The 24,736-nt window shown below is 53.5% G+C and overlaps 2 protein-coding genes across 3 annotated transcripts in view; one reads left to right on the top strand and one right to left on the bottom strand.

The window, feature by feature from the left end:
* Positions 1-14: 14 nt before the first annotated feature.
* Bnip5 (BCL2 interacting protein 5) lies at positions 15-17,967 on the top strand. The gene is made up of 12 exons (XM_037199813.1): positions 15-179; positions 5,720-6,330; positions 7,085-7,204; positions 7,758-7,822; positions 8,019-8,259; positions 9,749-9,883; positions 10,481-10,542; positions 10,730-10,979; positions 11,567-11,692; positions 12,243-12,307; positions 13,759-14,022; positions 14,795-17,967. The coding sequence occupies exons 1-12, from the start codon at positions 115-117 to the stop codon at positions 14,828-14,830; spliced, it is 2,040 nt and encodes a 679-aa protein (XP_037055708.1). The 5' UTR covers positions 15-114; the 3' UTR covers positions 14,831-17,967.
* Positions 17,968-18,313: 346 nt separating this feature from the next.
* Positions 18,314-24,736, bottom strand: part of Pnpla1 (patatin like phospholipase domain containing 1) — a 39,195-nt gene continuing 32,772 nt past the window's right edge. The window contains exons 8-10 of one of the 2 annotated variants that reach the window (XM_028888439.2): positions 23,580-23,702; positions 22,108-22,213; positions 18,314-21,036 (exon numbers count right to left, since the gene is read on the bottom strand). In XM_028888439.2, the coding sequence (XP_028744272.1) occupies positions 21,013-21,036; positions 22,108-22,213; positions 23,580-23,702 (253 nt within the window). In that variant the 3' untranslated portion in view covers positions 18,314-21,012. Of the gene's footprint in view, positions 21,037-21,336; positions 21,633-22,107; positions 22,214-23,579; positions 23,703-24,736 lie in introns of those variants that run through there. The other variant, XM_037199780.1, reaches the window with a different exon arrangement.

Below are 24,736 nucleotides of genomic sequence, written 5' to 3'. Positions count from 1 at the left end.
GTGATATATACAGCCCAGGAGTCCTGAGCCCCTGTGAATACTGTCACAACTGCAGCAGCTTCTTCCCGGAGGCACAGGAACCGACCCGCACAGGACGTCTACTGAACAGGGGCCATGCCCCGCTCCAGGAATCCCAGCCCAGGGATGTCCCGGCACAGCAGCGACTTCTGTGGTCTCAGGTGGGTTGAATCCTTTCCTTGTGTGTGAACCCGGGCAAGGGGTGGGTATTTCAGGGTCCCGAAAGGAAGCTAGACATACTATTAATAGACCCCAAGTCCAGACTTGGTTCTGCTTCTGGCTTGCTGAGCCTCCTAGGACCTTTTTCCTTATTTTTATTTATTTATTTATTTATTTATTTATTTATTTATTTATTTATTTATTTTGAAACGGGTTTCTCCGTGTAGTTTTGGTGCCCGTCCTGGATCTCACTCTGTAGACCAGGCTGGCCTTGAACTCAGAGATCCGCCTGGCTCTGCCTCCTGAGTGCTGGGATTAAAGGCATGCGCCACCACCGCCCCACCTTATTTTCAAAAAGACAGAACAGGGGCCAGCAGGATGGCTCAGCAGGTAGAGGTTGCCTGACATCCAAGCCTGACAACCTGAGTTCAGTCCCTGGAACCACATAGAGGAAGCACGAAAGAATGATTCCTCTGCCCTCCACGTGTGTGTCGAGGGACATACAACCCCACATACCTGCACACCCCTAGCCCACACATACACACACCACACACAACTCCCCACATCACACCCCTACACACACACACACACACACACACACACACACACACACACACACACTTATACATGGACGAAGAGAACCCCGGTCAGTCTAGCTGACCCACCACAGTGCTCTGTGGCTGCTGAGGGGTCTCCCGGGACCTGCAGCTGTGTTCAGGAAGGCACTGGGCTGATCCCTCTGGGACTGCAGAGGTTGGGACTCTGGCTGGAGCTTCTGCCCACCGCATCTGCCCCTGGCCTCCACAATTAAGTTTAAGTGTACAAGGACCAGCTGGGAGCATCCGAGAAGGGTGCTCAGGTGTGAGGGAGCCAGGGATCACCAACAGACCTGGGGTAACTGGGGTGATAGGCTGGAACAGTGAGGGCCTGGTGGCTTTCTTTCTATTGTGTAAAGGAAGGCCACCACAGACTTCCGTTGAGCCCAAGGTGATCTCTCTTCAGACCCTGCCTCTGAGCAGGAAGGGGTCCTCAGAGGTTTCAGGAACACCAGCCAGGACGGGTCTGGAGGATCCCCACACTGCAGGGGGTGTGCTGGGCACTTTGTAGGAACGCAAGAAAGACCCTACTTCTAAAAAAGATGGAGGCCCTGAATTGTCACCACTTAAACAAGTGGGGCCAGGGGTGGCACAGGACAGGCCCATAGTTTTGGGAAAGCAAGACCACCGTGTCTCCCATTCCAGGCATGCCAGTGGAGGCCCAGGGGTCTCTGAGGAGCACCTCACTACCCAGCAGGTGGGAAGGCAAGAGCTGTGGAAGTGTGGGTACCATCGCAGGAGTCCAGAATGACACATTTGCAGTTAGCTTCTCCTGGCCCTCGCTGGGAAGCTTCATGGCCTGACGGATAGCTGTGGGAGGCATGGGCCCATGAGAGACCACGTGAGCTCAGCAGAGTCATTGGCCATGGGGCTGTGAGGCCCACTCTGGGTCCATAATCTTGTGTGGGGGGTGCGCGTGCATTGTGTTGAGAAGAGGTTGCTTGGTGTGGGAGTGAGAAGACAGGATTTGGAACGGGACGGGCAGAAGAATCCTCAGGCCCAGCTCTTTGTTCCCAGCTCTGGGACTCTGACCGTGTGCCAGTGACTTACGACCTCAGTTCCCCATGCCAGACAGTCTGATTCTCGGGGCCCTGTCAGAGTCGATGAGATCATAGAGGTGAAAGGACTCACAGTGTGTTTGTGCATAATTATTTATTTGTTCCATAAATACTCAGGGCCTGCCTGGCCAGCGGTGGGAACAGCAGGGAAGCCGCTGGCCAGGCATCCCTTGTGGGTCCTAGATAGGAGGCGGCAGCAAGCTTGGCCATGCGATTTTAGCCTCTTACACTTGAAACAGAGGCAGTATTGGACCTTCTGAGTTAGGGCAGGCTGGCAGTGTACAAGATGTGTTCCTGAAGGCCTTCCATGGTATCTGTGAGGCGACGTGTGTGTCAGATGCCTACAGGGGTGGAGGAGGGCGTGCTTTGTGGCATGTGAGGCCAGGCCAGTGTACTGATGAGGTCAGAGTGCAGTTTAGAAAATATGCCAAACACAGCCTCGTGCTGGGGAAAACCGTGCCAGCTTGGTGTGACTTCTTTGGTCCTTTGTGGCTGTGAAATGAGTCGCCGGAGCCATTTTCCTCTCTTAAGCCCTGCGATCCACGCATCACCCAGGCATGTCTGGCTAGGGTGGACTTTGTTCTGAAAGCTCTCAGCCATGCAATAAATGTGTTTACACCAGTGGTTGGGTTGCTATGGGCTCCTGGTCTGGGCCAGGGCAGGATTCCCCTGCAGTGACCAAACGTGTGAACAAAACAGAGAAGAGGAAGGAGAGAGTCCACGATGACTCCTAAATTGGCGAACGTTCACACTGAGAACCTAGAAAGATCAGTGGCCGTGTAAGATGGGGAAGTGGACCGCTGTCTTCTCAGGAAAAACAGACTATCCAACAGAGAAGGTCTCTTTGGGGTAACAGGCTCACCCACTCTGGCCAGCCACACTCTCTCAGCCCCTGACCTGGATCTGGAACAGTGTTTCTAGAACATTCCCGAGAAGGAGCAGGCAGAGGGGGCGGGGGAGCGTAGAGATGAGTTCAGTCAGTTGAGGCCATCTGGAAAGAGTTGCCGGGAGGTGGTCATGGGATTGAAGGCCAGGACATCTTGGGCAGGAGGCTGGCGAATAAGAAGTCATGGGCGTGAGGTCAGGAGGTCGTGGGGACCCTGGGGTGGTCCTTCACTGGGGAACTTCACTGGGAAGCGTTGGGGCACCGTGTGGGTGTGGTGAGGTAGCAAAGCAGCAGGAAGAGGCGGAGCTCATCTCCACGCTGGGGGAAACCGTTTCCATAGCAACTGCCCCCTTTTAAAGGTGGCTGCTCCTTTCTTTCAGCTGGGTGGGAGTGTTCCTACTTGGGATGGACCCCTGAGCCAAGCCATCTCAGGGAAGAAGAGGGGCCTGAGCTGACGATTGTGTCCTATGATTGACGGCTTCCGTAATTTACGGCTTCCAGGATTTGGTCCAACAGCTATCCTGGCTAACAGAAGCCCCAGCCCCCGTGGGTCAATATTTCTGGCTCAACTTCCTTTGAGCTAATTAGTATAGTCAGGTAGTAGTCCATTGGTCTAGATCTGCCTTCTCTTAAGCCCCCGTGCCCTCTGAGCCCCAGATTTATCAGCTTAAACACCAGAACGTTCTGTTTTAGATGTACATGGCATCTTACTCATGACTGTATCCCAGAGTGAGTGTGGGCAAAGTCAAACATTTTCCTCCATTTTTTTCTCCTCCTTATCCCACCCAGAGCTGTATTTTGGAAACACAAAAGGGAGGCATCTTACTCTGGGGCTCTCAGGGACAGGAACCAGTTTCTATGTGAGGTGCAGGCAGTATTGCCTACACGGGCCCGTCTGTTCCCGCTAAGGACCGTCAGCCAGGGCTGCTTTCCAAACTGCCCACCTCCTCCCCTGGCCCAAGGACATCCTCACTTCCTTCAGGATGGTCCATGTGTGACACCAGCAGTGCGGTGGGTCTTGATGGCCCGGGATGATGGGGATGATGGTGACCGGCTGTGGGGTCCCGGTCTCCCACCCCAGACAGAGGCTTGAGGGAGAGAAGGTGTCACCTTCAAATCTCCCTGTGCTCACCACAGCAGTTTTCCACTGTTTACTATCCTTTCGTGCTCTTTGCACAGATCCCACGCATAGGGAATTGTAAATCTAGATGTTTTATTTTAAATGTATAACATTTTAATTAATTGTGTGTTGTGTGTGTGTGTGTGTGTGTGTGTGTGTGTACTCATGCCATGGCACTAGGTGAAACTCAGAGGACAGCTTTTCAGAGTCAGATCTCTCCTTCTACCACATGGGTCCCAGGGAGTGAACTCCGGCCGGCAGGCTTGGCAGCAAGCGCCTTTATCCCAGAGCCATCTCACCAGCCCAATTTCAGGTTCCTATTTTTGCCTCTGTGCCAGACCTATCAGAATATATTTAAGATAAATTAACTAATTAGTAAAGGCAAGGGGTGTGATGAAAATACATACTTTAGTGTGTGTGTGTGTGTGTATATGTGTTTATGTGTGTGTTTGTGTGTGTGTGTGTGTGTGTGTGTGTGTGTGAGAGAGAGAGAGAGAGAGAGAGAGAGAGAGAGAGATCTGCCATACAGGTCACTGTGGATATGTGTGTCTCTGTCATGTGGGGGTGCCTGTGGAGGCAGAAGAGGACAACAGGTCCTCTTGGAGCTGGAGTTACAGACAGTTGTGAGCCGTCTGAGGTGGGTGCTGAGAACAGAATTTGGGTCCTTTGGAAAAGCAGTCTTTCAACTGCTGAGCAAGCGATCTTGCCAGCTCATGGCATTATATATATTATGTCACACACACACACACACACACACACACACACACACACACACACACACACATTTTCCAGGCACCCACATCAGACAACTCACAACAGCCTGTAACTCCAGCTCCAGGAGGTTCAACACCCTCTTCTGGACTCTGGACACATGTACTCACATGCACAGACAGACACATATACCCAAATTTTCTGGGCATGGTAACCTACCCTTAGTTCTAGCACTTGGGAGGATCTCCCTGAGTCTGAGGCCAGCCTGGTCTACACATTGAGTTCCAAGACATCCAGGGCTACACAGAGGCCCTTGTCTTGAAAAAAATAAACAAAATAAATGATAGAAAGGGGGAAGGGCATACAGGAGACTACGCAGGGGCGTAGCTCATGTTCAAGGCGTGTTCAAGGACCTGGGTTCCAGCCCCAGTGTTGAAAACAGAAATGCCACATATGGGAAAGGGCACAGATCATAACACAGCTTGCCTGCCCTGAGAATGAAACGGGCCAGGTCAGGCATGACCGTACACCTCGGGAGACTGAGGCATGACCCAGAGACCGAGGCCAGCCTGGGCTACGGTTATGAGAACTCGTCTCTAAAGCAACAATGAAGTAAAGGAAGAAAAGAGGGAGGGAGGGAGGAAATAGCACCCAGACACCCCCCTCCACCCCCCACACCCCGCTCCTTGCTCCCTCACGGCTGTAGCAGCTTAGGTGGTCCCGGCTGTTCCTGAGCCTTCCATGTAGAGACTTGGGTGCCCAGGGCCTGTGTTTGGGTTTTCTCTGTGAGCTGCCATCCAGACCTTTGATTTCGCAAGGAGGAGTGTGAGGGTCCTGTTTCTATGGGGACAAAGGTCTCCTGACAAACCCGAAATCACCTGGGGAGAGGGGAGATGACGACAGGTCTGTGTCCCTCTGACCACTCTGACGGTGCCGCAGACCGGCTGGAGAATCTGATTCCATTTCCTTCTCTGGAAAATGGGGGTCGGGACCCCCTTCCCTGTGGGGTTGTGGAGGACTTTAAACAGGGCGGCAGCTTTGGAAAGCAGCCAGGAGAGGGGGGCGTCATGGCGACAGGTGTGTGTGTGTGTGTGTGTGTGTGTGTGTGTGTGTGTGTGTGCAGGGGGCATGGGTGACTCTTCAACTGAAGGAGCTGCTGTTTTGGTTGTAGCCCAGCAGAGACCCCGAGGGTCCCAAGGAAGCCTCCCGCAGATAAGAGAGCCCAATCCTTGGACCGGCAGGTTCCCAAGAAGGACTCTGAGTCCTCGAACTCCAAGCCCCCCTCCGGGCCCACTTACAGGAAGGCGCTTCGTCGGGCGGCCAGCGATGGGACCAGAGCTTCTGGGAGCCCATGTCACTTTGCAGAGGCCCAGGGAGCTGCGGCCCCAGTCCTCCCTCTGGGAGAGGAGAGTGAACTTCTCCCCTGTGAGCCGGGACCCCCAGAAGACACCAAGAAAGAGAAGCCCCCGAAGCAAGCCCAGCAGAGCTGGATGAGTGTGTTGCTGAACATCTTACTCCTGAGGGTTGGCCTGGAGGAGCCCAGGGAAAAAGCCAGCAGGAAGTCCAAGGGGAAAGGGGAGGCGAGCAAGCTCCCAGAGGCAGCCGAGGAACCGGGCCTCAGGAAGAAATCTCAGGAGAAGAAGAGCGGTCGCAAGAAACACAGTCACCGGAAGCCGGAGCCCACAGGACCCCGGAACTCAGAGGCAGAAGGCCAAGAGGACACACTGCCCAGCGTGGCTCCCTCACACACCGAGGAGGTGGACCTGGGGCTGATCCGCAGGGGTGAGCAGAGTAGGGTAACCCCACTGTCCCACCCCAAGGACCAGGGTGCCCTAAGTTTCTCTCCTAAATATCCTCAACTGAGATCAGATGGGGACAGTGGGGGACATTTCTATGAGGTTGAACAGCTGAGCACTTGGGATCCCATGGGGTGCCACCGTTCTACATGCTGTGTGGCCTGGGGCCAGGGACTCCCGTCTGGGCCTTAATGTGCCCCCTCCCCGCCCCATCTACAACAATGGATAAAATCGTCCCTGCCGCATGGTTTCCCACAGCTCACACAAACGAGTGCTTGGTGTGGGTGCACACTAGCTGGTATAAGGCGATGAGGTTTGGGGAGGATGGAAGGAGCTGATCTCCCACCCCGCGGGCCTATGGGCGCCGGCCAAGTGCTCTGATGGTTTCTGCAGTGTCTGCGCCTGGAGACTTCATTCCTCCATGATGAAAGGAGGGAGCAGGCCTCCAGGTGTCCCACAGCCGGGGATGTGGAGCGAAGTCCCCTTCGCTCCCCCGGAGGCCTCGGCAGTATGCTGGAGGCTTTGGTGCCACCATGCTGTGACTCCCATGAGAGCGAGAGCTGGTGGGAGGGGAGCCCGCCCTGAGACACGCCCCCTTTGCACCATCCTGGCCAGTTTCTGATTTGGGGAAGGCTTGGAGGTGGCTGCTGCCTGGCCCGTCGCTCTGTGGGATCCACTCTGTGGGTTAACAAGGTCAGTGGGGTGTCACTAACCCTGGCGTCTACGCATCTGACTTCCAGGGAGCCCAGATTCTGAAGTCCCCCCGGCTCTGCCCGCTGAGGGAGGCTGTGCTGAATCCTCAGAGAGTTCTGCCCAAGCTGCAGGTCCCCCGTCAGAAGAGGAGCCCCAAAAGCCTGACCGTGAGTCCAGATGGCTAAGGTCCATCTCTCCTTGCGGGTGGGAGGCTGCCGCAAACTAGAGGGACCACTCGGGGTGACTACTGAGCCCTAGCAGGGAGAGTCTCCGACCACGCCCAGCTTTCTTGCCTATTCCGCTGCTTCTGGCACTGTGTGCTGATTTTAGAGTCTAGCCGGAGGGAAGCAGAGGCACTAGAAAGGCTGCTTAGCAATGCTCCTGCCTCCGCGCCAACGGGCACGCGACTTTGCTTTCGATCTCTTCAAATGTATTTAAAAAGATAGAGAAGAGGGGCCGGGCTGGGGTGTGGTTCAGTTGGTAGAATGCTTGCCTGGCATACACCAAGCTGGCAGTAGATCCCCAGCATCCCATAAATGGGGTGTGGCGGTGCACACCTGTAATCCTAGCCCTGGGGAGGAGGGGGCTTCTCCCTTCGAAACCCTCTACCGAGCTGTTGCGGATCTCCGAGGGAACCAGACTGGCCATGTTCACATTGGGAGTCCAGATCCGAACACTGTCTGTGTACTTAGGAGTGGTGGTACCCCTGCTCTCTTGCAGAGGATGAACTCATCTGGAAGATAGTGGAACTGCTCAAGGAAGCAGGGGACCGTTTGGAGGAAGAGGTGAGGCGCCAGCACCAGAGATCACCTGCTGGGCTGCTGCAGCTCCGGGTTCGTGCCCCACCCGCCCTTCCCAGTTAGCCTTACTCCCTAATTCCTGAGGCCGCCACCCACTCTGGGCTGTCCCTGTCCCGGGGCTACCTTTACCCTCTCCTCACGGCCAGGGGCCTGACTCAACATTCTCTCCCCTCCCCCACAGCAAGCGCAAGTCCCTCAGCCGGAAGTGGCTCCACGAAAGCCAACGCCGCCGCCCCCCAGGAAGAAATCCCAGGAAAAGAAGTCCAGTCTGAAGAGAGCCTTGTCCCTCAAGAGGCTTGCCCCCGAGGAACCCAAGCGAGTGGGTGCAGCCACTGCCCTTGGCCCAGAAACCCGTCCCAAGAGGCCCAGCTTCCTACCCCTGTGTATTAGCAGCCAGCGACCTTCCACCTCCAGCATCCATGGTGAGCGGGGCTCCGGCAGTTGCCATAGCAACCTCAGCTTCCCTCCGGCTCTGGGATCTTCCCAGGGCTGGGATTGGCCAGCCTTGTTCTGATGCCCACACTAGGCCTCCAGCAGTGTGGAGAGGGGTGGGGGTGGAGATGGAGAAGGGACAGGAGCTGGTCACCTCCACATGGCCTCACCTGGGTGCAGGCAGCCCACCTGGGCCCTTGAAGGGACTGTATGCAGAGTCCTCGGCAACCCACATCTTTGCAGCTGACCTGAGGAGGTTTTCATGACAGAGCTGGAGACAGGGGCCCTGGTTCTCAGCTACAATTTTTTTTTTCTTTTACTATGTGTGTGTGTGTGTTTTTGCCTACATGCATGTCTGGTTACCATGCACATGTCTGGTATCTGTGGAGGCCAGAGGTGGGCATCTGATTCCCTGGAGCTGGAGTTCCAGATACTTGTGAGCCACCTTGTGGGTGCTGGGAGTCAAAGCTGCATCCTCTGGAAGAGCATGGGGTGCTTAACCACTTAGAACTTAGAACCCTTCACACACACACACACACACACACACACACACACATTTTGTTGTTGTTTTGATTTTTTGGTGGTGTTTTTTTGCGGTTACTGCTTTTTTGTTTTGTTTTGTTTTGTTTTTGTTTTCTGTCTGTTTGGAGACAGAGTCTCACGTAGTCCAGGCTGGTCTCAAACTCCCTGGTATAGCCAAAATTGCCTTGAACTTCTGGTGCTCCGGCCCACTTCCTAAACGCTAGGGTTATACAGGCTCATGCACCGACTCCTGGTTTCTGAGGTACTAGGAGCTGAACCCAGAGCCTTGTGGCTGCCAGACAGACAGTCTACCAGCTGAGTGCCCCAGGCCCTCCCCATTTCTCTCTCTGTCATCTCGTCTCGGTGTCCCAGACTGCTCTCTGTGTCCTATTGTCTGTCCGTATCTGGGTTTGTCTCAGGGGAGAGGAAGCTGAGATCAAGGGTGAAGAGATGAGGTCATAGTCACGTGCCCCATCAAAGCTGGAGCCAGAGTTATAGGGAGCAGGGCTGGTCACATCGGTTCTTCCTGGGCATCAGGGTGGACGGGAGCCGGCCTCGAGGGACACCGTAGCCAGAAGAGTTTCTGCCTTAGAGAGCATGGGTTTGGGTTCTTAAAAGGATGGATTTTTTCCTGCAAGATGGTTTAGGCCATGGACATTTATTCATGCCACGGAGCCAGGCATCTTTTGTCCCCCAGTGGACCAACCAAAATGGTGGCTAGGTAGGGAACCCATGGAAAGAGGGAGGAAAGGGCAGAGAAGCAGAGAAAAAGGTTTCTCTGGAGGCTGCAGAAGCTTGATCTGGGCCTCCAAACAGAGCCCCAGACCCGGCACAGCCCAGAAGCTCACTGAGCCCAACAGAGCCTGAGGTCAGGGTGCATTGGTACCCGCCTGGGCTCAGAGCCAGCTGCTGGGTGTGGCCGACACAGCACATTTACTGTGCCTTTCTGCTCCCCAGACTCAGAGGAGCCGGGATTCCAGGAGGTCCTGTCTGTAGACGGTGGGTGCTCACATCCCTCTGAACTTCACACCCCAGCAGACGGTCATGGACCCGCGGCGGAGAAGCCGTCGAGGGACAGAGCCTGGGAATCCAGTTAGTACCTTGCCCCTCAGAGACCCCCTCAAAGAACCTGTCTTGACTCTGCCATTTGAAGAAGAGAAACTGAGGCAGAGAGAGGGATGCCGAGGCCTGTTTCAGCCTCCCTTTGGGAAGCCGCAGGCCGTGGAGACAGAGCACACTTTACCTGCTAGCCTCAGTTTCCTCCTTTTGCAAGGCTGGTTCTTGCGAGTTGCTGAAGGTCCTAACTGAATCTTGGCCTGTGAAGTAGAGGGGGCGGACAGGGCCTGGCAGCTCCTGTGTGCTGTTATTATGTTAGGTTGACCAGCTTGAGAACTGGGTCATGATGGGAAGGGGCTGAGAAGGGACCCATTGTTGACACTTTAGTGTTGGAGGAGCCTGGCCTGGGTGTGAAATATTGTCAGGTCTGCACATCTGGAGACATCTGGGGGCAGGGGGAGCTGGGGAGGTTGTAGTCAGTATTAGCGCCTCCTAGGCATGGGGGCCCCAGTCTGCACTCCAGAACATGAAAACAGGAAAGAGAAAGGACTGAAGGGACAGTGTACAGACCTGGCCCTCAGACGCCAGCGCCGGCCACAGAGGCTTTTGTAAGAAACCCTGTTCTTTCCTCAGGAGAATTCAGGCGGAAGATCCTGGCCCTACTCAAAAACGCAGAGGAACAGAAGGGAGAGCAGGTGAGGACTCCCTCCCCCACCCCCCTGCTCTTTGGGGGACCCCCGCCCCGTTGCTCCATCCTCAGCTCCCGACTGGCCTCCCCCAGACCATCACCCTCCTGCTGGGTTGCACTATCCAGGCTACAGTTCACCTTTGACCTTCTCGAGGTCAGGGGCCCTGCCTCAGTTTCTCTCTTCTTCCCCACAGCAAGCTCAAGTCCAGGAGGCAGAGGAGGCTGGAGAAAACCCCGCCCCAGCCTGCAAGGTGAAGTCACACGGGAAGAAGTCCAACCTCCGACGGGCCTTTTCCCTCAGGAAACACGGTTCCAAGGATTCCAAGAGGACAGAGGCCTCGGGGTCTCCGGGTGCTGCCAGCCCGGAGGCCCGGCCACCCAAACGGCACAGCTTCCTGCCTATGTGTGTCAGTGGCCACAGAGCTTCCATCTCCAGCGGCCCAGGTGAGCAGGCCTGGTGTTACCATGGTAACTTCAAGTCTTGCCAAGGGCTTTCTGCTGTGGGAAGAGAGGGGAGGCGAAAGGGCCAATTTTCAGCAGGACACCCGCCAGAAAACTCAGGGTTCGCTCTTAAAAACGAAGGCATTGCTAGATCTGGGATTGTTGGTTAGATGTCACCTGGGAACGCTAACAGAAACAGATCAGGAGACTGAAGGGGACCTCACTAAAGCATGAGGGCCATTGATGTGCCGTGATAACCTGGTACTTGCCCAGTGCCTGCTGTATATACCACTAACACAGTACTATCTCATTTCACACGGGAGGTCTGTCTTATGATTCCCATCTGATAATGGGGGAATGTGAAGATCAGACTGGCCGGGCTGAGCCTTGCACATTTAAAGGGAAGGTGATTTTTGCTGGGTGGGGGCCATGGGCATGTCCATGTGCTTTTTCAACTGCAGACCGTGAGGAAGCAGAGGGCAGAGAGAGAACACTTGAAATCCCCTCAGAAGCAGGGCCGGGCCGGGACCTCCCCGAGGAATGAGGCCTAACTCATTTTTCTAACTCCATTTTTCTGCAATCCCGTGCAGAAGACCTGGAGTTCCAGAAGCAGGAGGCTGCAGGAGGAGAACCAGCTGGGTCCCCAGAAGTACCTGTCCAGGCCAGAAGCCGCACGCCAGATGAGGAGCCTCTACCAGAGGGACCCTGGGAATCTAGTTAGTATATCCTGCACCCACAGGGATAGCTTCTGCCAGTTCCTCTCCCAGGATGCCCCAGGCTGAGTAGGGGATGCTCCTAAGAGTGGAGAAGGCAGCTGAACCACCCCGAGACCCTCCAGTGGGTCCAGGGACCATTGGTGTGCTCTTTAAACTGGGGCTGCTGTGCCGGTCCAGACGAGGCTTTTGGGGTGTTAGTCCATTTCATGGGTGTAGATGGTCCCACCTCGGTCCGACTCAAGCTGCCAACAGTTGGTAATGACCTCTCTGTGAGTTTCCTGACACTAATGCAGCTGAGTGCCCCTCCTCTTGTGGCTGGCCACTCTGAGGGCAAGTCTCCATTCCTGACATTAGGAGTCCTCGGTTTCCCCGGGTGTCAGGTGTAGCCCAGTGAGGTCACAGTCTTTATTTGAACAGCCATGCTGCTGTGGCAGTCTGTCTGTCATGGGTGCTGTGGCAGTCTATCTGTCATGGGTGCTGTGGCAGTCTGTCTGTCATGGGTGCCGGGCGCCACTGGGGACACCTTCTCATCCTTCCTTTCTTCCCTCAGAGGAGTCCGTCATCCATAAGTTGGTGGAAGGTCTCCAAGAGGTGGACAGAGAGCTAGGGAGGCAGGTGAGTACCCCTCAAACTCTCCAAGAAGACACAGGAACTCGTGCACCCTCCTCTGAGACCTGGGTTCCAGCCCTCCTTCTGAGTGCCAGTGGTCACGTCCCTTAGCCTCTCTAAGCTTCAGTTCCCTCTATCGTAAAACAGGGATAATTCCTGCTTCACCAGACAGTGCCCATGTAGAGCGCACCTGACCCACGGCAGGCGAAGAGAATGTTAGTTTAAAATAATAGGATGCAGGCAGGCTAGGGCGACGGCTCAGCAGGCAAGAGATCCCGAGTTCAAATCCCGAGCACACGTATCAGGAAGCCAGGCGTGGCCTCATGCATCTGTAAGCCCAGAACTGTGTGGGGGGAGACGGAAGGGTTACTGGGGTTCAGTGGCTGCCAGCCCACCTCCAGGGTCAGTGAGGAACCCTGTCTCAAGGGAATAAGGCCCTAGAGCAGGACATCCAATATCCTCTGGCCTCTATATGTACACGTGTGTATGCATCACACACACACACACACACACACACAACACATGCACACACGCACGCACACGCACACGCACACACACACCAGAATGTTCAAAGGCTGCCCAAACCAAATCCTCAGAACCCAGAGACCTTGCGCCCTCCAGCCCTTCAGATCCTGCTGCAAGGACCATTTCTGCTGTGGCCGCCATGCCGGTGAGCAGTTTAGCTGGATCCGGATCTTTCAAGCTTGTGGCTGATCTGTCCCCACACGGGCTCCTGACCGCCACCATCAGTCTCCCCTAGAGAGACAGGCAGGTCCCATGTGAGGGTGTGAAGGTGCCTCAGCTTTCCTCCTCCCTCCCAAGCCCCAGGACATCTGCATCTCACCACCCAGCGACCCAGAGCGGCCCCCCCCCCGTCCCTCCGTACCCCCCACCCCCCACCCCCACCCCACCCCCGCCACCATGTACAGTAGGGAAAATCAACACTGTACACTTCAAGAGAGCGTCCTCCATGGCTGCCTGGGCCGCCTTGTCCCAGATCTTCATTCCCCATCCGTGTGCCCAGGATCTCCAATACACCACATGAGACCCAAGTCTTTGTCTTTGGGGTCAGCCCCCAGGAGACCCCAGCTGCCATGTCTAGATAGGAAGAGAAGAAAACTGACCGGAAGAACCTTAACGTGGCGCTAAGAAGCCATTAAACGTTCTGTCTCGCTTCTGTCTCGCTTCTGCCCCTAGCCGTTTTGGAGAGGGGATCTGGTCTCCCCCATTTTTATAGCCAAACTTAGAGGCTCCGAGTGACATGTTCTGTGCAGGGCTGTGCGTGCATGCGCTTTTCATTTTTTTTGCTGTGATCATGCCTTGTAGAAGTGACGGGGAGGGGGGCCGGGGGAGGGGGCCTTAACGGAGGGGTGCTCACACAGATACCAGGGAGCGGGCTGGGGTGGGAGGCTCTCTGTCTGCAGCACTGACGACGACGACCTCCACTTTTGTTCCAGATCCGGCAGTACCCCAGCTTCAGGAATTTTTTAAATGAGTTCTCGGATGCCTCCCTCAGGAAGCTGGTGGCCACCCTAGACAGACAGAAGGCCCGCCTCTCGGAGGAGGACAGGAGCCTGGCCAGCAGACCCCCACCGTGCGCCTTTGGCTCACTCAACAAGTTTGCCGCCAACCACAGCTGTGCCATCTGCACCCTCATGCAGTCCAGAGGCCAGTACCGGGGGCACAGCTACGCCCACTTCCTGTCCAGGAAGGCCCAGCAGGTGAGCGCCCGAGGGGAGGGCCGGGCGGGCCGCAGCAGTGGGTCCCAAGGGGGGACGGCAAACGGGATCTTCCGACGAATTTTTTTTTTTTAAACTTTATTTTATGTGCATTGGTGTGAGGGTGTCAGATCCCCTGAAACTGGAATTACAGACAGTTGTGAGCTGCCATGTGGGTGCTGGGAATTGAACCCCGGGTCCTCTGGAAGAGCAGCCAGTGCTCTTAACCGCTAGGCTATCTCTCCAGCAACTTTCTTCTAAAATGACATCCATTTATTGCGTGTGGGCACACCCGCCACGCCATGTGTGTGAGTGCCGCGGCACGCACGTGGAGGTCAGAGGACAGTTTGTGGGAGCCGTGGGTGCGGGCTTAGTGGCCAGTGCCGGTGCCTGCCGAGCCCTCAGGCCCATCAGTCAGAAGTTTTAGGCTTCGGTTCCAATGCCACCTCCTTGTGCAGACTTCTGGGACAATTCTAAACCAGACGACAGGATTAAGCGGTAGTCAGATGTCAAAGGACTGGCGGCCGAGGCAGGGGGAGCCAGTGGTCCCCGGCGGCCGCCAAGAGGATGGCGGATGCAATTTGGACGATCAAACTTTGGAGCCTATAGCAGAGGTGGGAGGGCTGGGGACCACTGTTCACGGTGCGGGAACAGCTGCACAGGCCAGTGGACGCAGCGTGGGTGTGGACGGGGGCGTGGACGGGGCCGGGGCTGGGAAGCGTGCTGCGTACAGAGTGGGACCCGCTGACGCGGCTGCGGCCTTTCCCCCTCCCAGAGCATCTCGAGTCCCGCTGGTCAGAGTCCGGACTGAAGGCCGCCGCCGCCGCCGCCGCCGCCGCCGCATCTCATACCCAAGTTCTGCCCGACTAGCCGGCGGCCAGCAGCAGCTTTGGCACGGAGACCCCGAAGACACGCAGGACGGCCTGGTCTGTGCTTCCCCAACACACCTGGAGATGAGCCGGGGGACAATGACGCTCTGCGCAGTCGGCGCTGTCTGGGGATGCTTTTCTTCCTGGAAGCTGGACCAGGAGGCCAACTGGGGTGGGGACTGGGTTGGGGTTAGGAGAGCCGGCTCCACCCACTGAACCTGAGGAGAGGTCTCACCTCTGCATCTCTCCATCCCACTGTCATGACGGCTGACTGACACCGGCCAGATCCGGCTTTCAATGAGTATTATCTAGGGTGTGTGTGTGTGTGTGTGTGTGTGTGTGTGTGTGTGTGCGCGCCTGTGTCTTTGGGGGTGGGGGCTGTGTGGGTATAGGTCAGAGGTCAACCTCAGTGGAACCTCCTCCAGTTCTACCTACCTTGTTTTTTGAGAGAGGGTCTGTCACTGGCCTGGGACTCCCAAGTGGGTTTATGTAATGTTGAGAGTCCAGGGATCCGCCTGTTTCTGCCTCTCCATTGCTGACATCACAAACCACCACACCCCACCATAAATGAGTCTTTGTTTTGAAAAATAGTTTTTTTTTTCAATTCGGTCTCCAACTCAAAAAAAATGCACATGCATTCAACAGCTGAGTCTCTGACACACGACACTTACTCAGTTGACCAAATAGTGTTTAATGCTAGTGGATTCATGAGACCCCTGGGAACTCTGCAGACCCTGACAGAAACCTGGGGTGACCTATGGATTGGGGGAACCCCTGATCTCCCAGAATCCTATTAGCCTTGTGAAGATTCTGAAAGTTATCTAGTGTTATGTCTATAATTATTTTATTGTATTGAGACATGGTCTCAATATGTAGCTCAGGCTAGCTTCTCGAGTACTGTGAGGACAGATGCTTGCTATACCTGGGCTACTTTATCACGGTCTCATCGGAAGTCGAAGGAGGGCTTCCGGCTGGGCTGCCCCCATGGCGGCACAGGTGTGCGCTGCTCCAGAGCCTCAGGCCTAGGACACGCAGTCTTTGTCCCGCCCTTCTGCACGCTGTGGACGTGATAGCATGCTCCCCGCTGATGGCTGTGAAGTGTCTCCAGATGGCTCCCTCTTGTGGGTGTGTCTATTTGCACAACTGTGAGGCCAGTGACTCAGATGGGCAGTTTCTCACATGTCCGTACTCACACTTAGGTGATAAGGCCACTCACTCCCTGGGCCATTGGCAGGAAGGCAGGGACCGTGGGGGAGGGTATTGGAGCCTAGATGGCAGGAGTCTCGTTAGCCTTGGAGACGTCAGACTCATGGCAGGGACTATGGGAGAGAGACAGAATGAGGGTCGGGAGGCCTGGGCTCTCAAGTGGGACCAGCCTCGAGCCTGAGGCATCCTTTCAGGAAGTTCAACTAAAATCGTCCTTTTTTTTTTTTAATTGCTTCAAGGTGTTTTTATTGGCACTTGGTGACCTCCTTATAGGTTTATTTTAGGCAGTATTCAGGGATGCGTCACTGACGTGCAAGAACTAAGTTTTGAGATGAGGGTCAGGAACCTTTTGTACATAATTTATTTTTTTCTTTATTATTTTATCAGTAAGACAATCAGTGTCATACATAGTCCAGGCTGGCCTTGAACTTGAGGCAGTCCTGCTCTGCCTAACAATAGCTAGGATTACAGGAATATGCCATTACATCCAACTGTACCGTTTCTTTTATTTAAAGATTTTTGTTTTCATTTTAAATTATGTGTGTGTGGGTTCATGTACATGGGTGCAGTGCCCACAGGGGCCAGAAGAGGGCACTGTATCTCATGAAGCGGGAGTTGCGGTGGTTGTGAGCAGCTCACATTTAAACACTGAGTCATTTCCAAACCTTGGACATAGTTTCTTATCAGTGAGGACCTTCCGGGTGGTAGAGTATTAGGTATGAGTTCCAGATGCTGGCATCCAAGTCTCGTTTTTTGTACTGTGTTGTTTGAACCAATAAAGATGCTGACTTTCTCGGAGTGTGATCTGGATCTTTCTAGAGAAGCTAGATGACCACCCCCTTGCCCTATCCAGTGGGGACAAAATGGCTGCCCCTGTCCCATCCAGTAGATGCAGGATGATCACCACTCTGCCCCATCCAGGACAATCGGAGCCTGCTTGATAGGGGGGCTCAGCCTCCCTGTCCCCTGCCCTGGGTTCTCTCTGGATATTTCTCATGTGGTCCATCCTTGGGGTGACACCATGATGTCACAGTGACAGAGGGGTCATAGGTTGGGCGGTCAGGAGCCCCAGGCTTCCCGTTCTGCAATGTCGGGAACGAGGCATTGCCCTCGGGACTTCCACAACCCTGTGAATGTCAAGGTGAGAGGCACAGAGACCGGGTCAGCCATCTTTCTTTTTTAATAGTCCACGAAGCTGAATGTGACTGTGCATAGATGTCGATGGGGCAAGAGGCCCTTCTATGCTACAGGTCTGAATGAAAAAATGAGGACATGGCTGACGAGAGAGAAGGCTGATTATAGACATGAGGGAGAGAACAGCCTGAGGCATGTGGAAGAGCCCAGACTGAGCATGCCCAGCAGACTGAACCGGGGCATGAGCAGGAGCTGGGGTGGTGGGAGGTGTGGGTGTTGAGAGAGGAAGAGATGGGGAGCAGGGGGGACGTCGGACCAAAAGAGGAGCCACGGACTAAGAGACCAAGAGAGCGCATGGACCAAGAGGAGACAGCCAAAATGGCTGGGTTATATAGGAGTCAGAGAAGCTGGGGGCTCGGGGGTAATGATCAGGGACTGGAGAGGGTGGGGGCAGGGTGTGTCGGCCAGGAAGACTCTGTAACAGGTACTTGTGAGGAGAGACTAAGGGAGACTGGCCAGGGTCCACTTGGATATGTCAAATAGGCATCTCTGTTAGCTCTTTGTCCCGGGTTTCTTTGAGACCCAACAATATCCAGTTCAGCTTGGGCTATGTAAGACCTGGTCTACAAACAGAAATCAGTCCCTGAGTATGTTGATAGAAAAAGGAAAGGCCAGATGTGGTGGCCCAGGCCTTTAATCCCAGCACTCTGGAGCCAAAGGCAGGTGGATCTCTGTGAGTTCAAGGCCATCCTGGTCTACCTAGTAAGTTCCAGGCCAGTTAAGACTACAAAATAGCCGGGCGGTGGTGGCGCACGCCTTTAATCCCAGCACTCGGGAGGCAGAGCCAGGCGGATCTCTGTGAGTTCGAGGCCAGCCTGGGCTACCAAGTGAGTCCCAGGAAAGGCGCAAAGCTACACAGAGAAACCCTGTCTCGAAAAACCAAAAAAAAAAAAAAAAAAAAAAAGACTACAAAATAAAACCCTGTGCTTAAAGAAAACAAAGAAATAAATAAGGGGAAGAAGAGATTAAAGGGACTAATTAAAGTTACCAGAGTTAGCAAATGAAAATGCAGTCTGTCCAGCAAATTTCAATTTCAGGTAAATGACTATAATTTTGGGCACATACCGCCATGAAAATAATTGTTCCGTGTTTACCTGAGAGTTTCACTCACAAGCTGTCCTGTGTTTCATCTGCCAATCCTGGAACTAGAACAAAGATCTCTCTCCATCACCTCAAAACAGGAGAAATGAACACAAGCCAAGAGAGTCTGCAAGGGGCCCAGGATCCTTGGGATAATGGTGACGTTGGAAGCGTCTGGGCTTGACTACTCGCTCTGAGGGAAGACAGTCGTTAATGGCGGCTGAGTACCCTGTGCCAGGGAACTGTTATTTCTGGGTTGAGAAGGACTCTCCTGTAGATGAAGGTCCTCACACTCAGATGAAAGTTATATCTTGGGGACCTGTGGCCACATGCTAAACTCCAGCTCCCGCGCCACATGGCTTATACCACTGGATCAGCCAGAGCATCCCTGCCAGACATCAGGGGTCTCAATTTTATGTTGGCAGTGGGTGGGTGGTACGGAGGCTATCACATTTGAGACAGAGTCTTATGTAGCCCAAGCTAATCCCTAACTCACTAGGTAGCCTAGGATGACCTTGAACTCCTGTTCCTTTAGAGTTGAGCCGCCAGGTCCCTCTCTGAACCTTGATTCTTTGCTTGCTTTTCAAAGCCCGTTTGGTCCCCTGAAACGACTGTTACGTTTAGGCTCCTCCAAGGCCTCCTTGTCACAGGGTCCCCCTTTCTCTGCTTACGTTTACCCCTGGGTCCTCAGTGGCCAAGTCCAATTTACAGCTGAGCATCAGCGTCAGTTCTGGGTTTTACATTTGAGTATTTGTTAAACAAATACTGCTGGAGCCTGCGGGCAGCCTGGGCCTCCTTGCCGGGGCGGTTTCCTTTCTAGGGAGCCGTGGGGGCACGGCCTGGAAATGTTGAGGTTTGTAGTGAGGCCTGTCCTCTGAACCCTAGCCAGAGCGACTCCACCTGGCAGCAAGCTTCAGGAGAGTCTTTCTTCACAGCAGACTTAGGCAAACCAAGCCATCCTTCCCACAGCCAGTGTCTGTAGAGACAGGCATGGGGTGCAGGCAAGCATGGGGTGCAGGCAAGCATGCAACCCCAATCTGCTCAGGGTTTGATGTATCTGTGCTTCGTGTCAGCTAAGCCTGTGGTCATCTGGACTGCTTCAACCTGAGATAGTGCTTGGTAGGCCTCAAACCTGGGACAAAGGGCTGAGATGCCTACTAATGTATCCAAGCAGATGCTGGCTGCCAGGGTCTCCCAGCATCCCTCAGTCCCTACCTGTCACAGGGCCCTCCTGGCTGGCATACCCTGCCCTCTACCCTGAACTCTCCAATCCAGGGGCTGGGATACCCTTTCCCCCAGCTGCTCTTTCCTATATAATCCAGACATTTGGGCCATGGGGTCCTTTTGGCCTCTTGGCTCCTGGTTCTCTCCCCCACCCCATCTCCTCCTCATGGCTTGGATCAAGGCCATGTTCACTCTGGACTCTTCCTGATGCCTCTGGCTGTTTTCTCCTGTATATCTACTATAAACCTTCTCCTCTACCATAGCTGGGAGCAGTCACGTCCTCCTTTCTCTCTCTCTCTCTCTCTCTCTTTTCCATTCAGTGCTCTTACAGGATCTGCATCAGTTCTGCTGGAGACCTGGAGTGTGAGGGCTAAAGTTACGTTTTAGTTTAAATTACTATGCTTAAGAGATCTATAAAACACAAATGTCTCTAACCTGTGAGCCCCACCGGCCCAAGGACAGATGACTTCCTGAGGTGCTGGAGGCTGCTGTTCTTGTAAGGTAACAGGCCGTGTGTTTCCACTTCTGTAAACAAGGTTGGTTGCCCCAACTGCACAGGACATGTGTGATCACATGAGGCGGGTGTGTGTGTGTGTGTGTGTGTGTGTGTGTGTGTGTATGTATGCTTGCCCCTGATTGGACAAAGGTGGGGAGTCTGTAGCCTTGGGTGTTTTACACTGAACTAAGGTAATTCATGGACATTCTCTGGAAATCCCAGATATGGACCTGGCCAGTACCCATTGTCCTGGCCTGTTTTTAATAAAGCTTGCTTCAAATTTAGCTCAGAAATTGTGGCAGTGGTCTTATTCTTGCCCGGTGGGATTAACAAGAGCCACAGGGGCTTGGCTGGTGGCCTCAGGAACGCAGCTCTCCAGGGAACTGCTTTTCTTATCTTTACCCCTCACGATGAACTTGAACAAACCATTTTGGGGCTGCTGTACCAGGCCAGCTTGAGTGCAGATGTTTAGTTTTACATGTCCCCCAAAGCATCACCCAACGAGGCTTAGGATATCTTCCTTGTGGGTCACGGTGACAGCCTCGTGAAAGACACTCTGTCCTCACTGGTGCTGGGGGAAGGGACATTTGGTCCTTGACATCTTTCACTGCTACTCCAAGACTCAGAAAGTCCGTGGCTGCTGGTCAGCATGGCTGAGCCACATAATTCCAGGGGGAGGGAGCTGAAAACACCCTAAAGCCCAGAATGCTAGTCAGGTCCCTCCCTCGGGGGATCCCAGGGAACAGCTTGGGGAGGGGGTTCCAGGGATTATAAATGGAGACTTCAGTGGGCTGGAGACTCTTCAAACAAAGAAACACACTGCAGTGCAGGGTGGCTCAGGGCATCCCCTGGTCCCAAGACCGGCTGCCTTGGGTGGGAGGCTGGACCTGGGCTCCAGGTCACTGGGGTCTCTCCTGCTTCAGCCTAGGAGTTCTGTCCACCTAGTCCCTAAGAAAAGACAAAGAGTCATCATTTTGAGCGCCCCCAACTAGGACATCCTGGCTTTAGTTCCACCATGACCTCCTTTCCAGCGTCCCTCTGTGGTACTTGATCAAAACCTGGAATCAGCCGGGCAGTGGTGGCGCACACTTTTAATCCCAGCACTCGGGAGGCAGAGCCAGGCAGATCTCTGTGAGTTCGAGGCCAGCCTGGGCTACCAAGTGAGCTCCAGGAAAGGCACAAAGCTACACAGAGAAACCCTGTCTCGAAAAACCAAAAAAAAAAAAAAAAAAAAAACAAAACCTGGACCATCCCAAAAGCTAGTTTAGGGGTTCACTTTATTATCCCAGACCCTTAGCTGCTCTGCAAAGGGGGTTCCCCATGAGGAGGTGATTTTAAAGGTGTTTGAAATGTTATTCAGTTTATAAAAGGTTAATTGGTACTTGCTTTCCAGGAGGTGGGGGTGGAGTCCCTCTCAGTTCAGCTGTGTGGCTGGTGTACTCTGCCGGGCATGGACGCAGGTGGATCACAGACATCTGGGTGCTCTTTGGAGGTTATCTGTGTGCTTCTGTTCAGCTCTCTTCCTTTTATTTTGTTTTGTTTTTCTGAGACAGAATCTTGCTATGCAGCCCTGGCTGTCTTGGAACTTGATACGCAGACCAGGCTGACCTCAAACTCATAGAGATCCACCTGCCTCTGCCTCCTGAGTGCTGGGATTGAAGGTGTGTGCCTTCACCTCCTCCAGCATCCCATCTTGCTCCTCTCTCTCTCTCTCTCCTTTCTTTGGTTTTGAGATAGGGTCTCACTGTGTAGTATTAACTGGCCTTGGACTCATTATATAGACCAGGCTGGCCTTGAACTCACAAAGATCACCTGCGTCTGCTTCCCAAACGCTGGGATTAAAGGCATGCGCCACCACCACCCGGCCCCAGCTGTCCTCTTCACACACAATTCACTAGAGCTGACAATGGCTGTGCCAGGAAGGGAGGGAAGGGCAGAGGAATGCTCCGGGTTGACACAGCCCTCCAGGACAGGAGAGGCAAGGTCACCCTTGGGGGGACACCCAGAGGGAATCCATACCTCAGGGCAGCTGTATTCTTGGATCCGGTTGGGATGAGGCTTGTAGGTGACCCAAACTGTCTTAGAAGTGGAGAGTACAGGAAAGTCCATTGGGCAAGCAGCAGACCTGGATTCCAGAAGCCAAGGACACATTCGTGAAGGGAAACAGGAAGAGAAATTAGAGTTCCAAGCCATTTCACCTGCTGTAGGACCCCAGGGTAGCTGCTTGCCCTCTCTGGGAAATTACAAGTGGTAAGTTTGGTGTAGATTTGCAACTTCATGGATAGGTTTTGTTGTTGTTTTAATTTAAAAGTTACATTTATTTATTTACATGGTGACCACAGTTCCTTATTCAGAGGGTCCCAACTGGACCCAAAGCTGGGGTCCCACCAGCTCCTGGGTAACATTGCTGTGGATGCAGCAATCACGAGGGAGCCTTGAACGCTGGCCCTCTGAACAGGCAGATGCCTAAACTCATCCGGTCTATGACACCCTCTCTGCAGCCAGTTCTGAGTCGACGGGTCCAGCAACCATGCGAGAAGAGGAACTACTTGACAGCTGAATAAAATACAAGTACGTGAACCCAAGAGGGATGTGGAAGGAAAGTATGGGGTCAGCGAGATGGCTCAGTGGTTAGAGGTGTGTGTCTCCAAGGCTGCCACCCCGCATTCAATCTTGGGGACCCGCAGAAGAGAAGGTCAGAGCCGACACCAGAGCGATGTTCTTTGACCTCTGTGGCACGTACGCATGTGTGTGCACAAGTGCAAACAATAAATAAATAAATGTCAAATAGAGGTTTCTACCGAATGGACTGGAGAGTGCTTATAGGCAAACAAGTAAGGTGTCTGCTGTCAGAAGAAGATTGACATAGGCCGGACAGGGTGCCACATGCTCATAATTCCAGGACCAGAGAGCTGGAAGCAGGAGAGGATCAAGAGTTCAAAGTCAGCTTTAGCTGCACAGTGAGTTTGAGGCCACCCTGGTCTACATGGTGAGTTCTAGGACAGCCAGGGCAACTCTGCTCAAAAAATAAATAAGCTGGGTGGCGGTGGCACACGCCTTTAATCCCAGCACTCGGGAAGCAGAACCAGGAGGATCTCTGTGAGTTCGAGGCCAGCCTGGTCTACAGAGCGAGTTCCAGGACAGGCACCAAAACTACGCAGAGAAACCCTGTCTCGAAAAATTAAAAAAAAAAAAAAATAGTAAAAAAGTAAAAAAAAAATAAAAAAATAAAAAGCCGGAAAACACAGAAGCCTCCCATAGCTGCAGGTGTCCTGGACCCATGGTGCCCTTCCCCATGCTGCTTCCTGAATGGCTTCCCATTCACAGGGTGGCCTGCACTGTCCCCTCACAGGCTTATGAGCCAGGTCACCCCTGCTCTGCAGGTCAGGAAATGGAGAGTCAGAGAGCCTCGATGTTCTAACCGTATGCTCTGAGCTTGCCCGGCCCAGCAGGGACTTTCTGTCCATTAATCACAATTGTTGGGCACTTACTGTACTTTGCTAGCTGGCTTCTTGGACCGAGGGGTTCTCTGGAAGCACTCTCTGGTGGCATTTGTCTTCTGTTTCTTCTTGAACATCTTTTTTGTCCTGTTTGAATCCACAGCAGGACTGTCCCTGGGCAGAGAACCAAGGAGGTGGTTTGTTATGGCCTGAATAGCGTCTGCCATCATCAGGGTCCTGCCTCAGCTCAGGAGACTGTGGCACTGGCCAAAGTTGGAGTTCCCAGCAAACATTTCTGGTTAACGTTAACTGTTTACCTGGGCAATAACAGGCCGAGGAGACAAACAGAGCTCAAACTTGTACCTACTAAACGTGGATGCAAAGAGGTTAAAGTCACACAAATATAACACATACTGTCAGAGACTTTTTAAGATTTATTTTTGTATGTATGTGTATGTATGTCTATATGTGAGTATGCATTCATGGAGACCAAAAGAGGGCATCAGATTCCCAGGAGTTGGAGCTACAGGCTGCTATGAGCTGCCCAATGTGGGTGCTGGGAACTGAACTCTGGTCAGGTCCTATTCAAGAGCAGTTTGTATTCTTAACCACTGAGCCATCTCTCCAGCCACACACCCCCAGTTTTAGAGATAAAATTATAATGGAGGTACAGGTACATCTTAAGTTTGATGTGAAACAACATACAAATGTCTAAGGAAGAATGCCCAAGAGCATGATAGTGTGATACCTCAGTAAAACCCCCCCACTCTATCCCTTACAGACAAAGAGAAGCTTAAACCAGGATTCCTAAGTGTAGATAAAAACTTAGACCCCTTTTCCCCAGGTGGCTGTATCTGCTACAGGGACTTTGGAAAATACAGTCAGGATATTCGACCAAAAGACTAAAAAGGGAGGCAGGTTAAAATAAATTATATGGTCTGTGCCTTTAAGAACTAGCCTCACAAAGAAAGGGGAGTGCTCCTTCCAACCTCCCTGCTGTGAGTGAGAGATTTGGAAGAGCCTCCCTGGAGGCTTGTATATTTAGACAACACCTTACTTTTGCATTCTGTACCTAAAGTCTCCAGTGGTGGCTTTGGGGACGTGATCTAGGCACAACAAGACCCTCACTCTATTGTCTCAAGAAGGGGGCCTTAGACAAAGATATCTCAATATAGATAGACCCAGGCCAGTTTCAAGTCCCCAAAAAT

This window comes from Peromyscus leucopus, chromosome 16_21 (assembly GCF_004664715.2).
Source record: "Peromyscus leucopus breed LL Stock chromosome 16_21, UCI_PerLeu_2.1, whole genome shotgun sequence".
NCBI classification, from domain to species: Eukaryota; Metazoa; Chordata; class Mammalia; order Rodentia; family Cricetidae; genus Peromyscus; species Peromyscus leucopus.
This window is presented reverse-complemented; position numbering and strand designations above follow the sequence as displayed.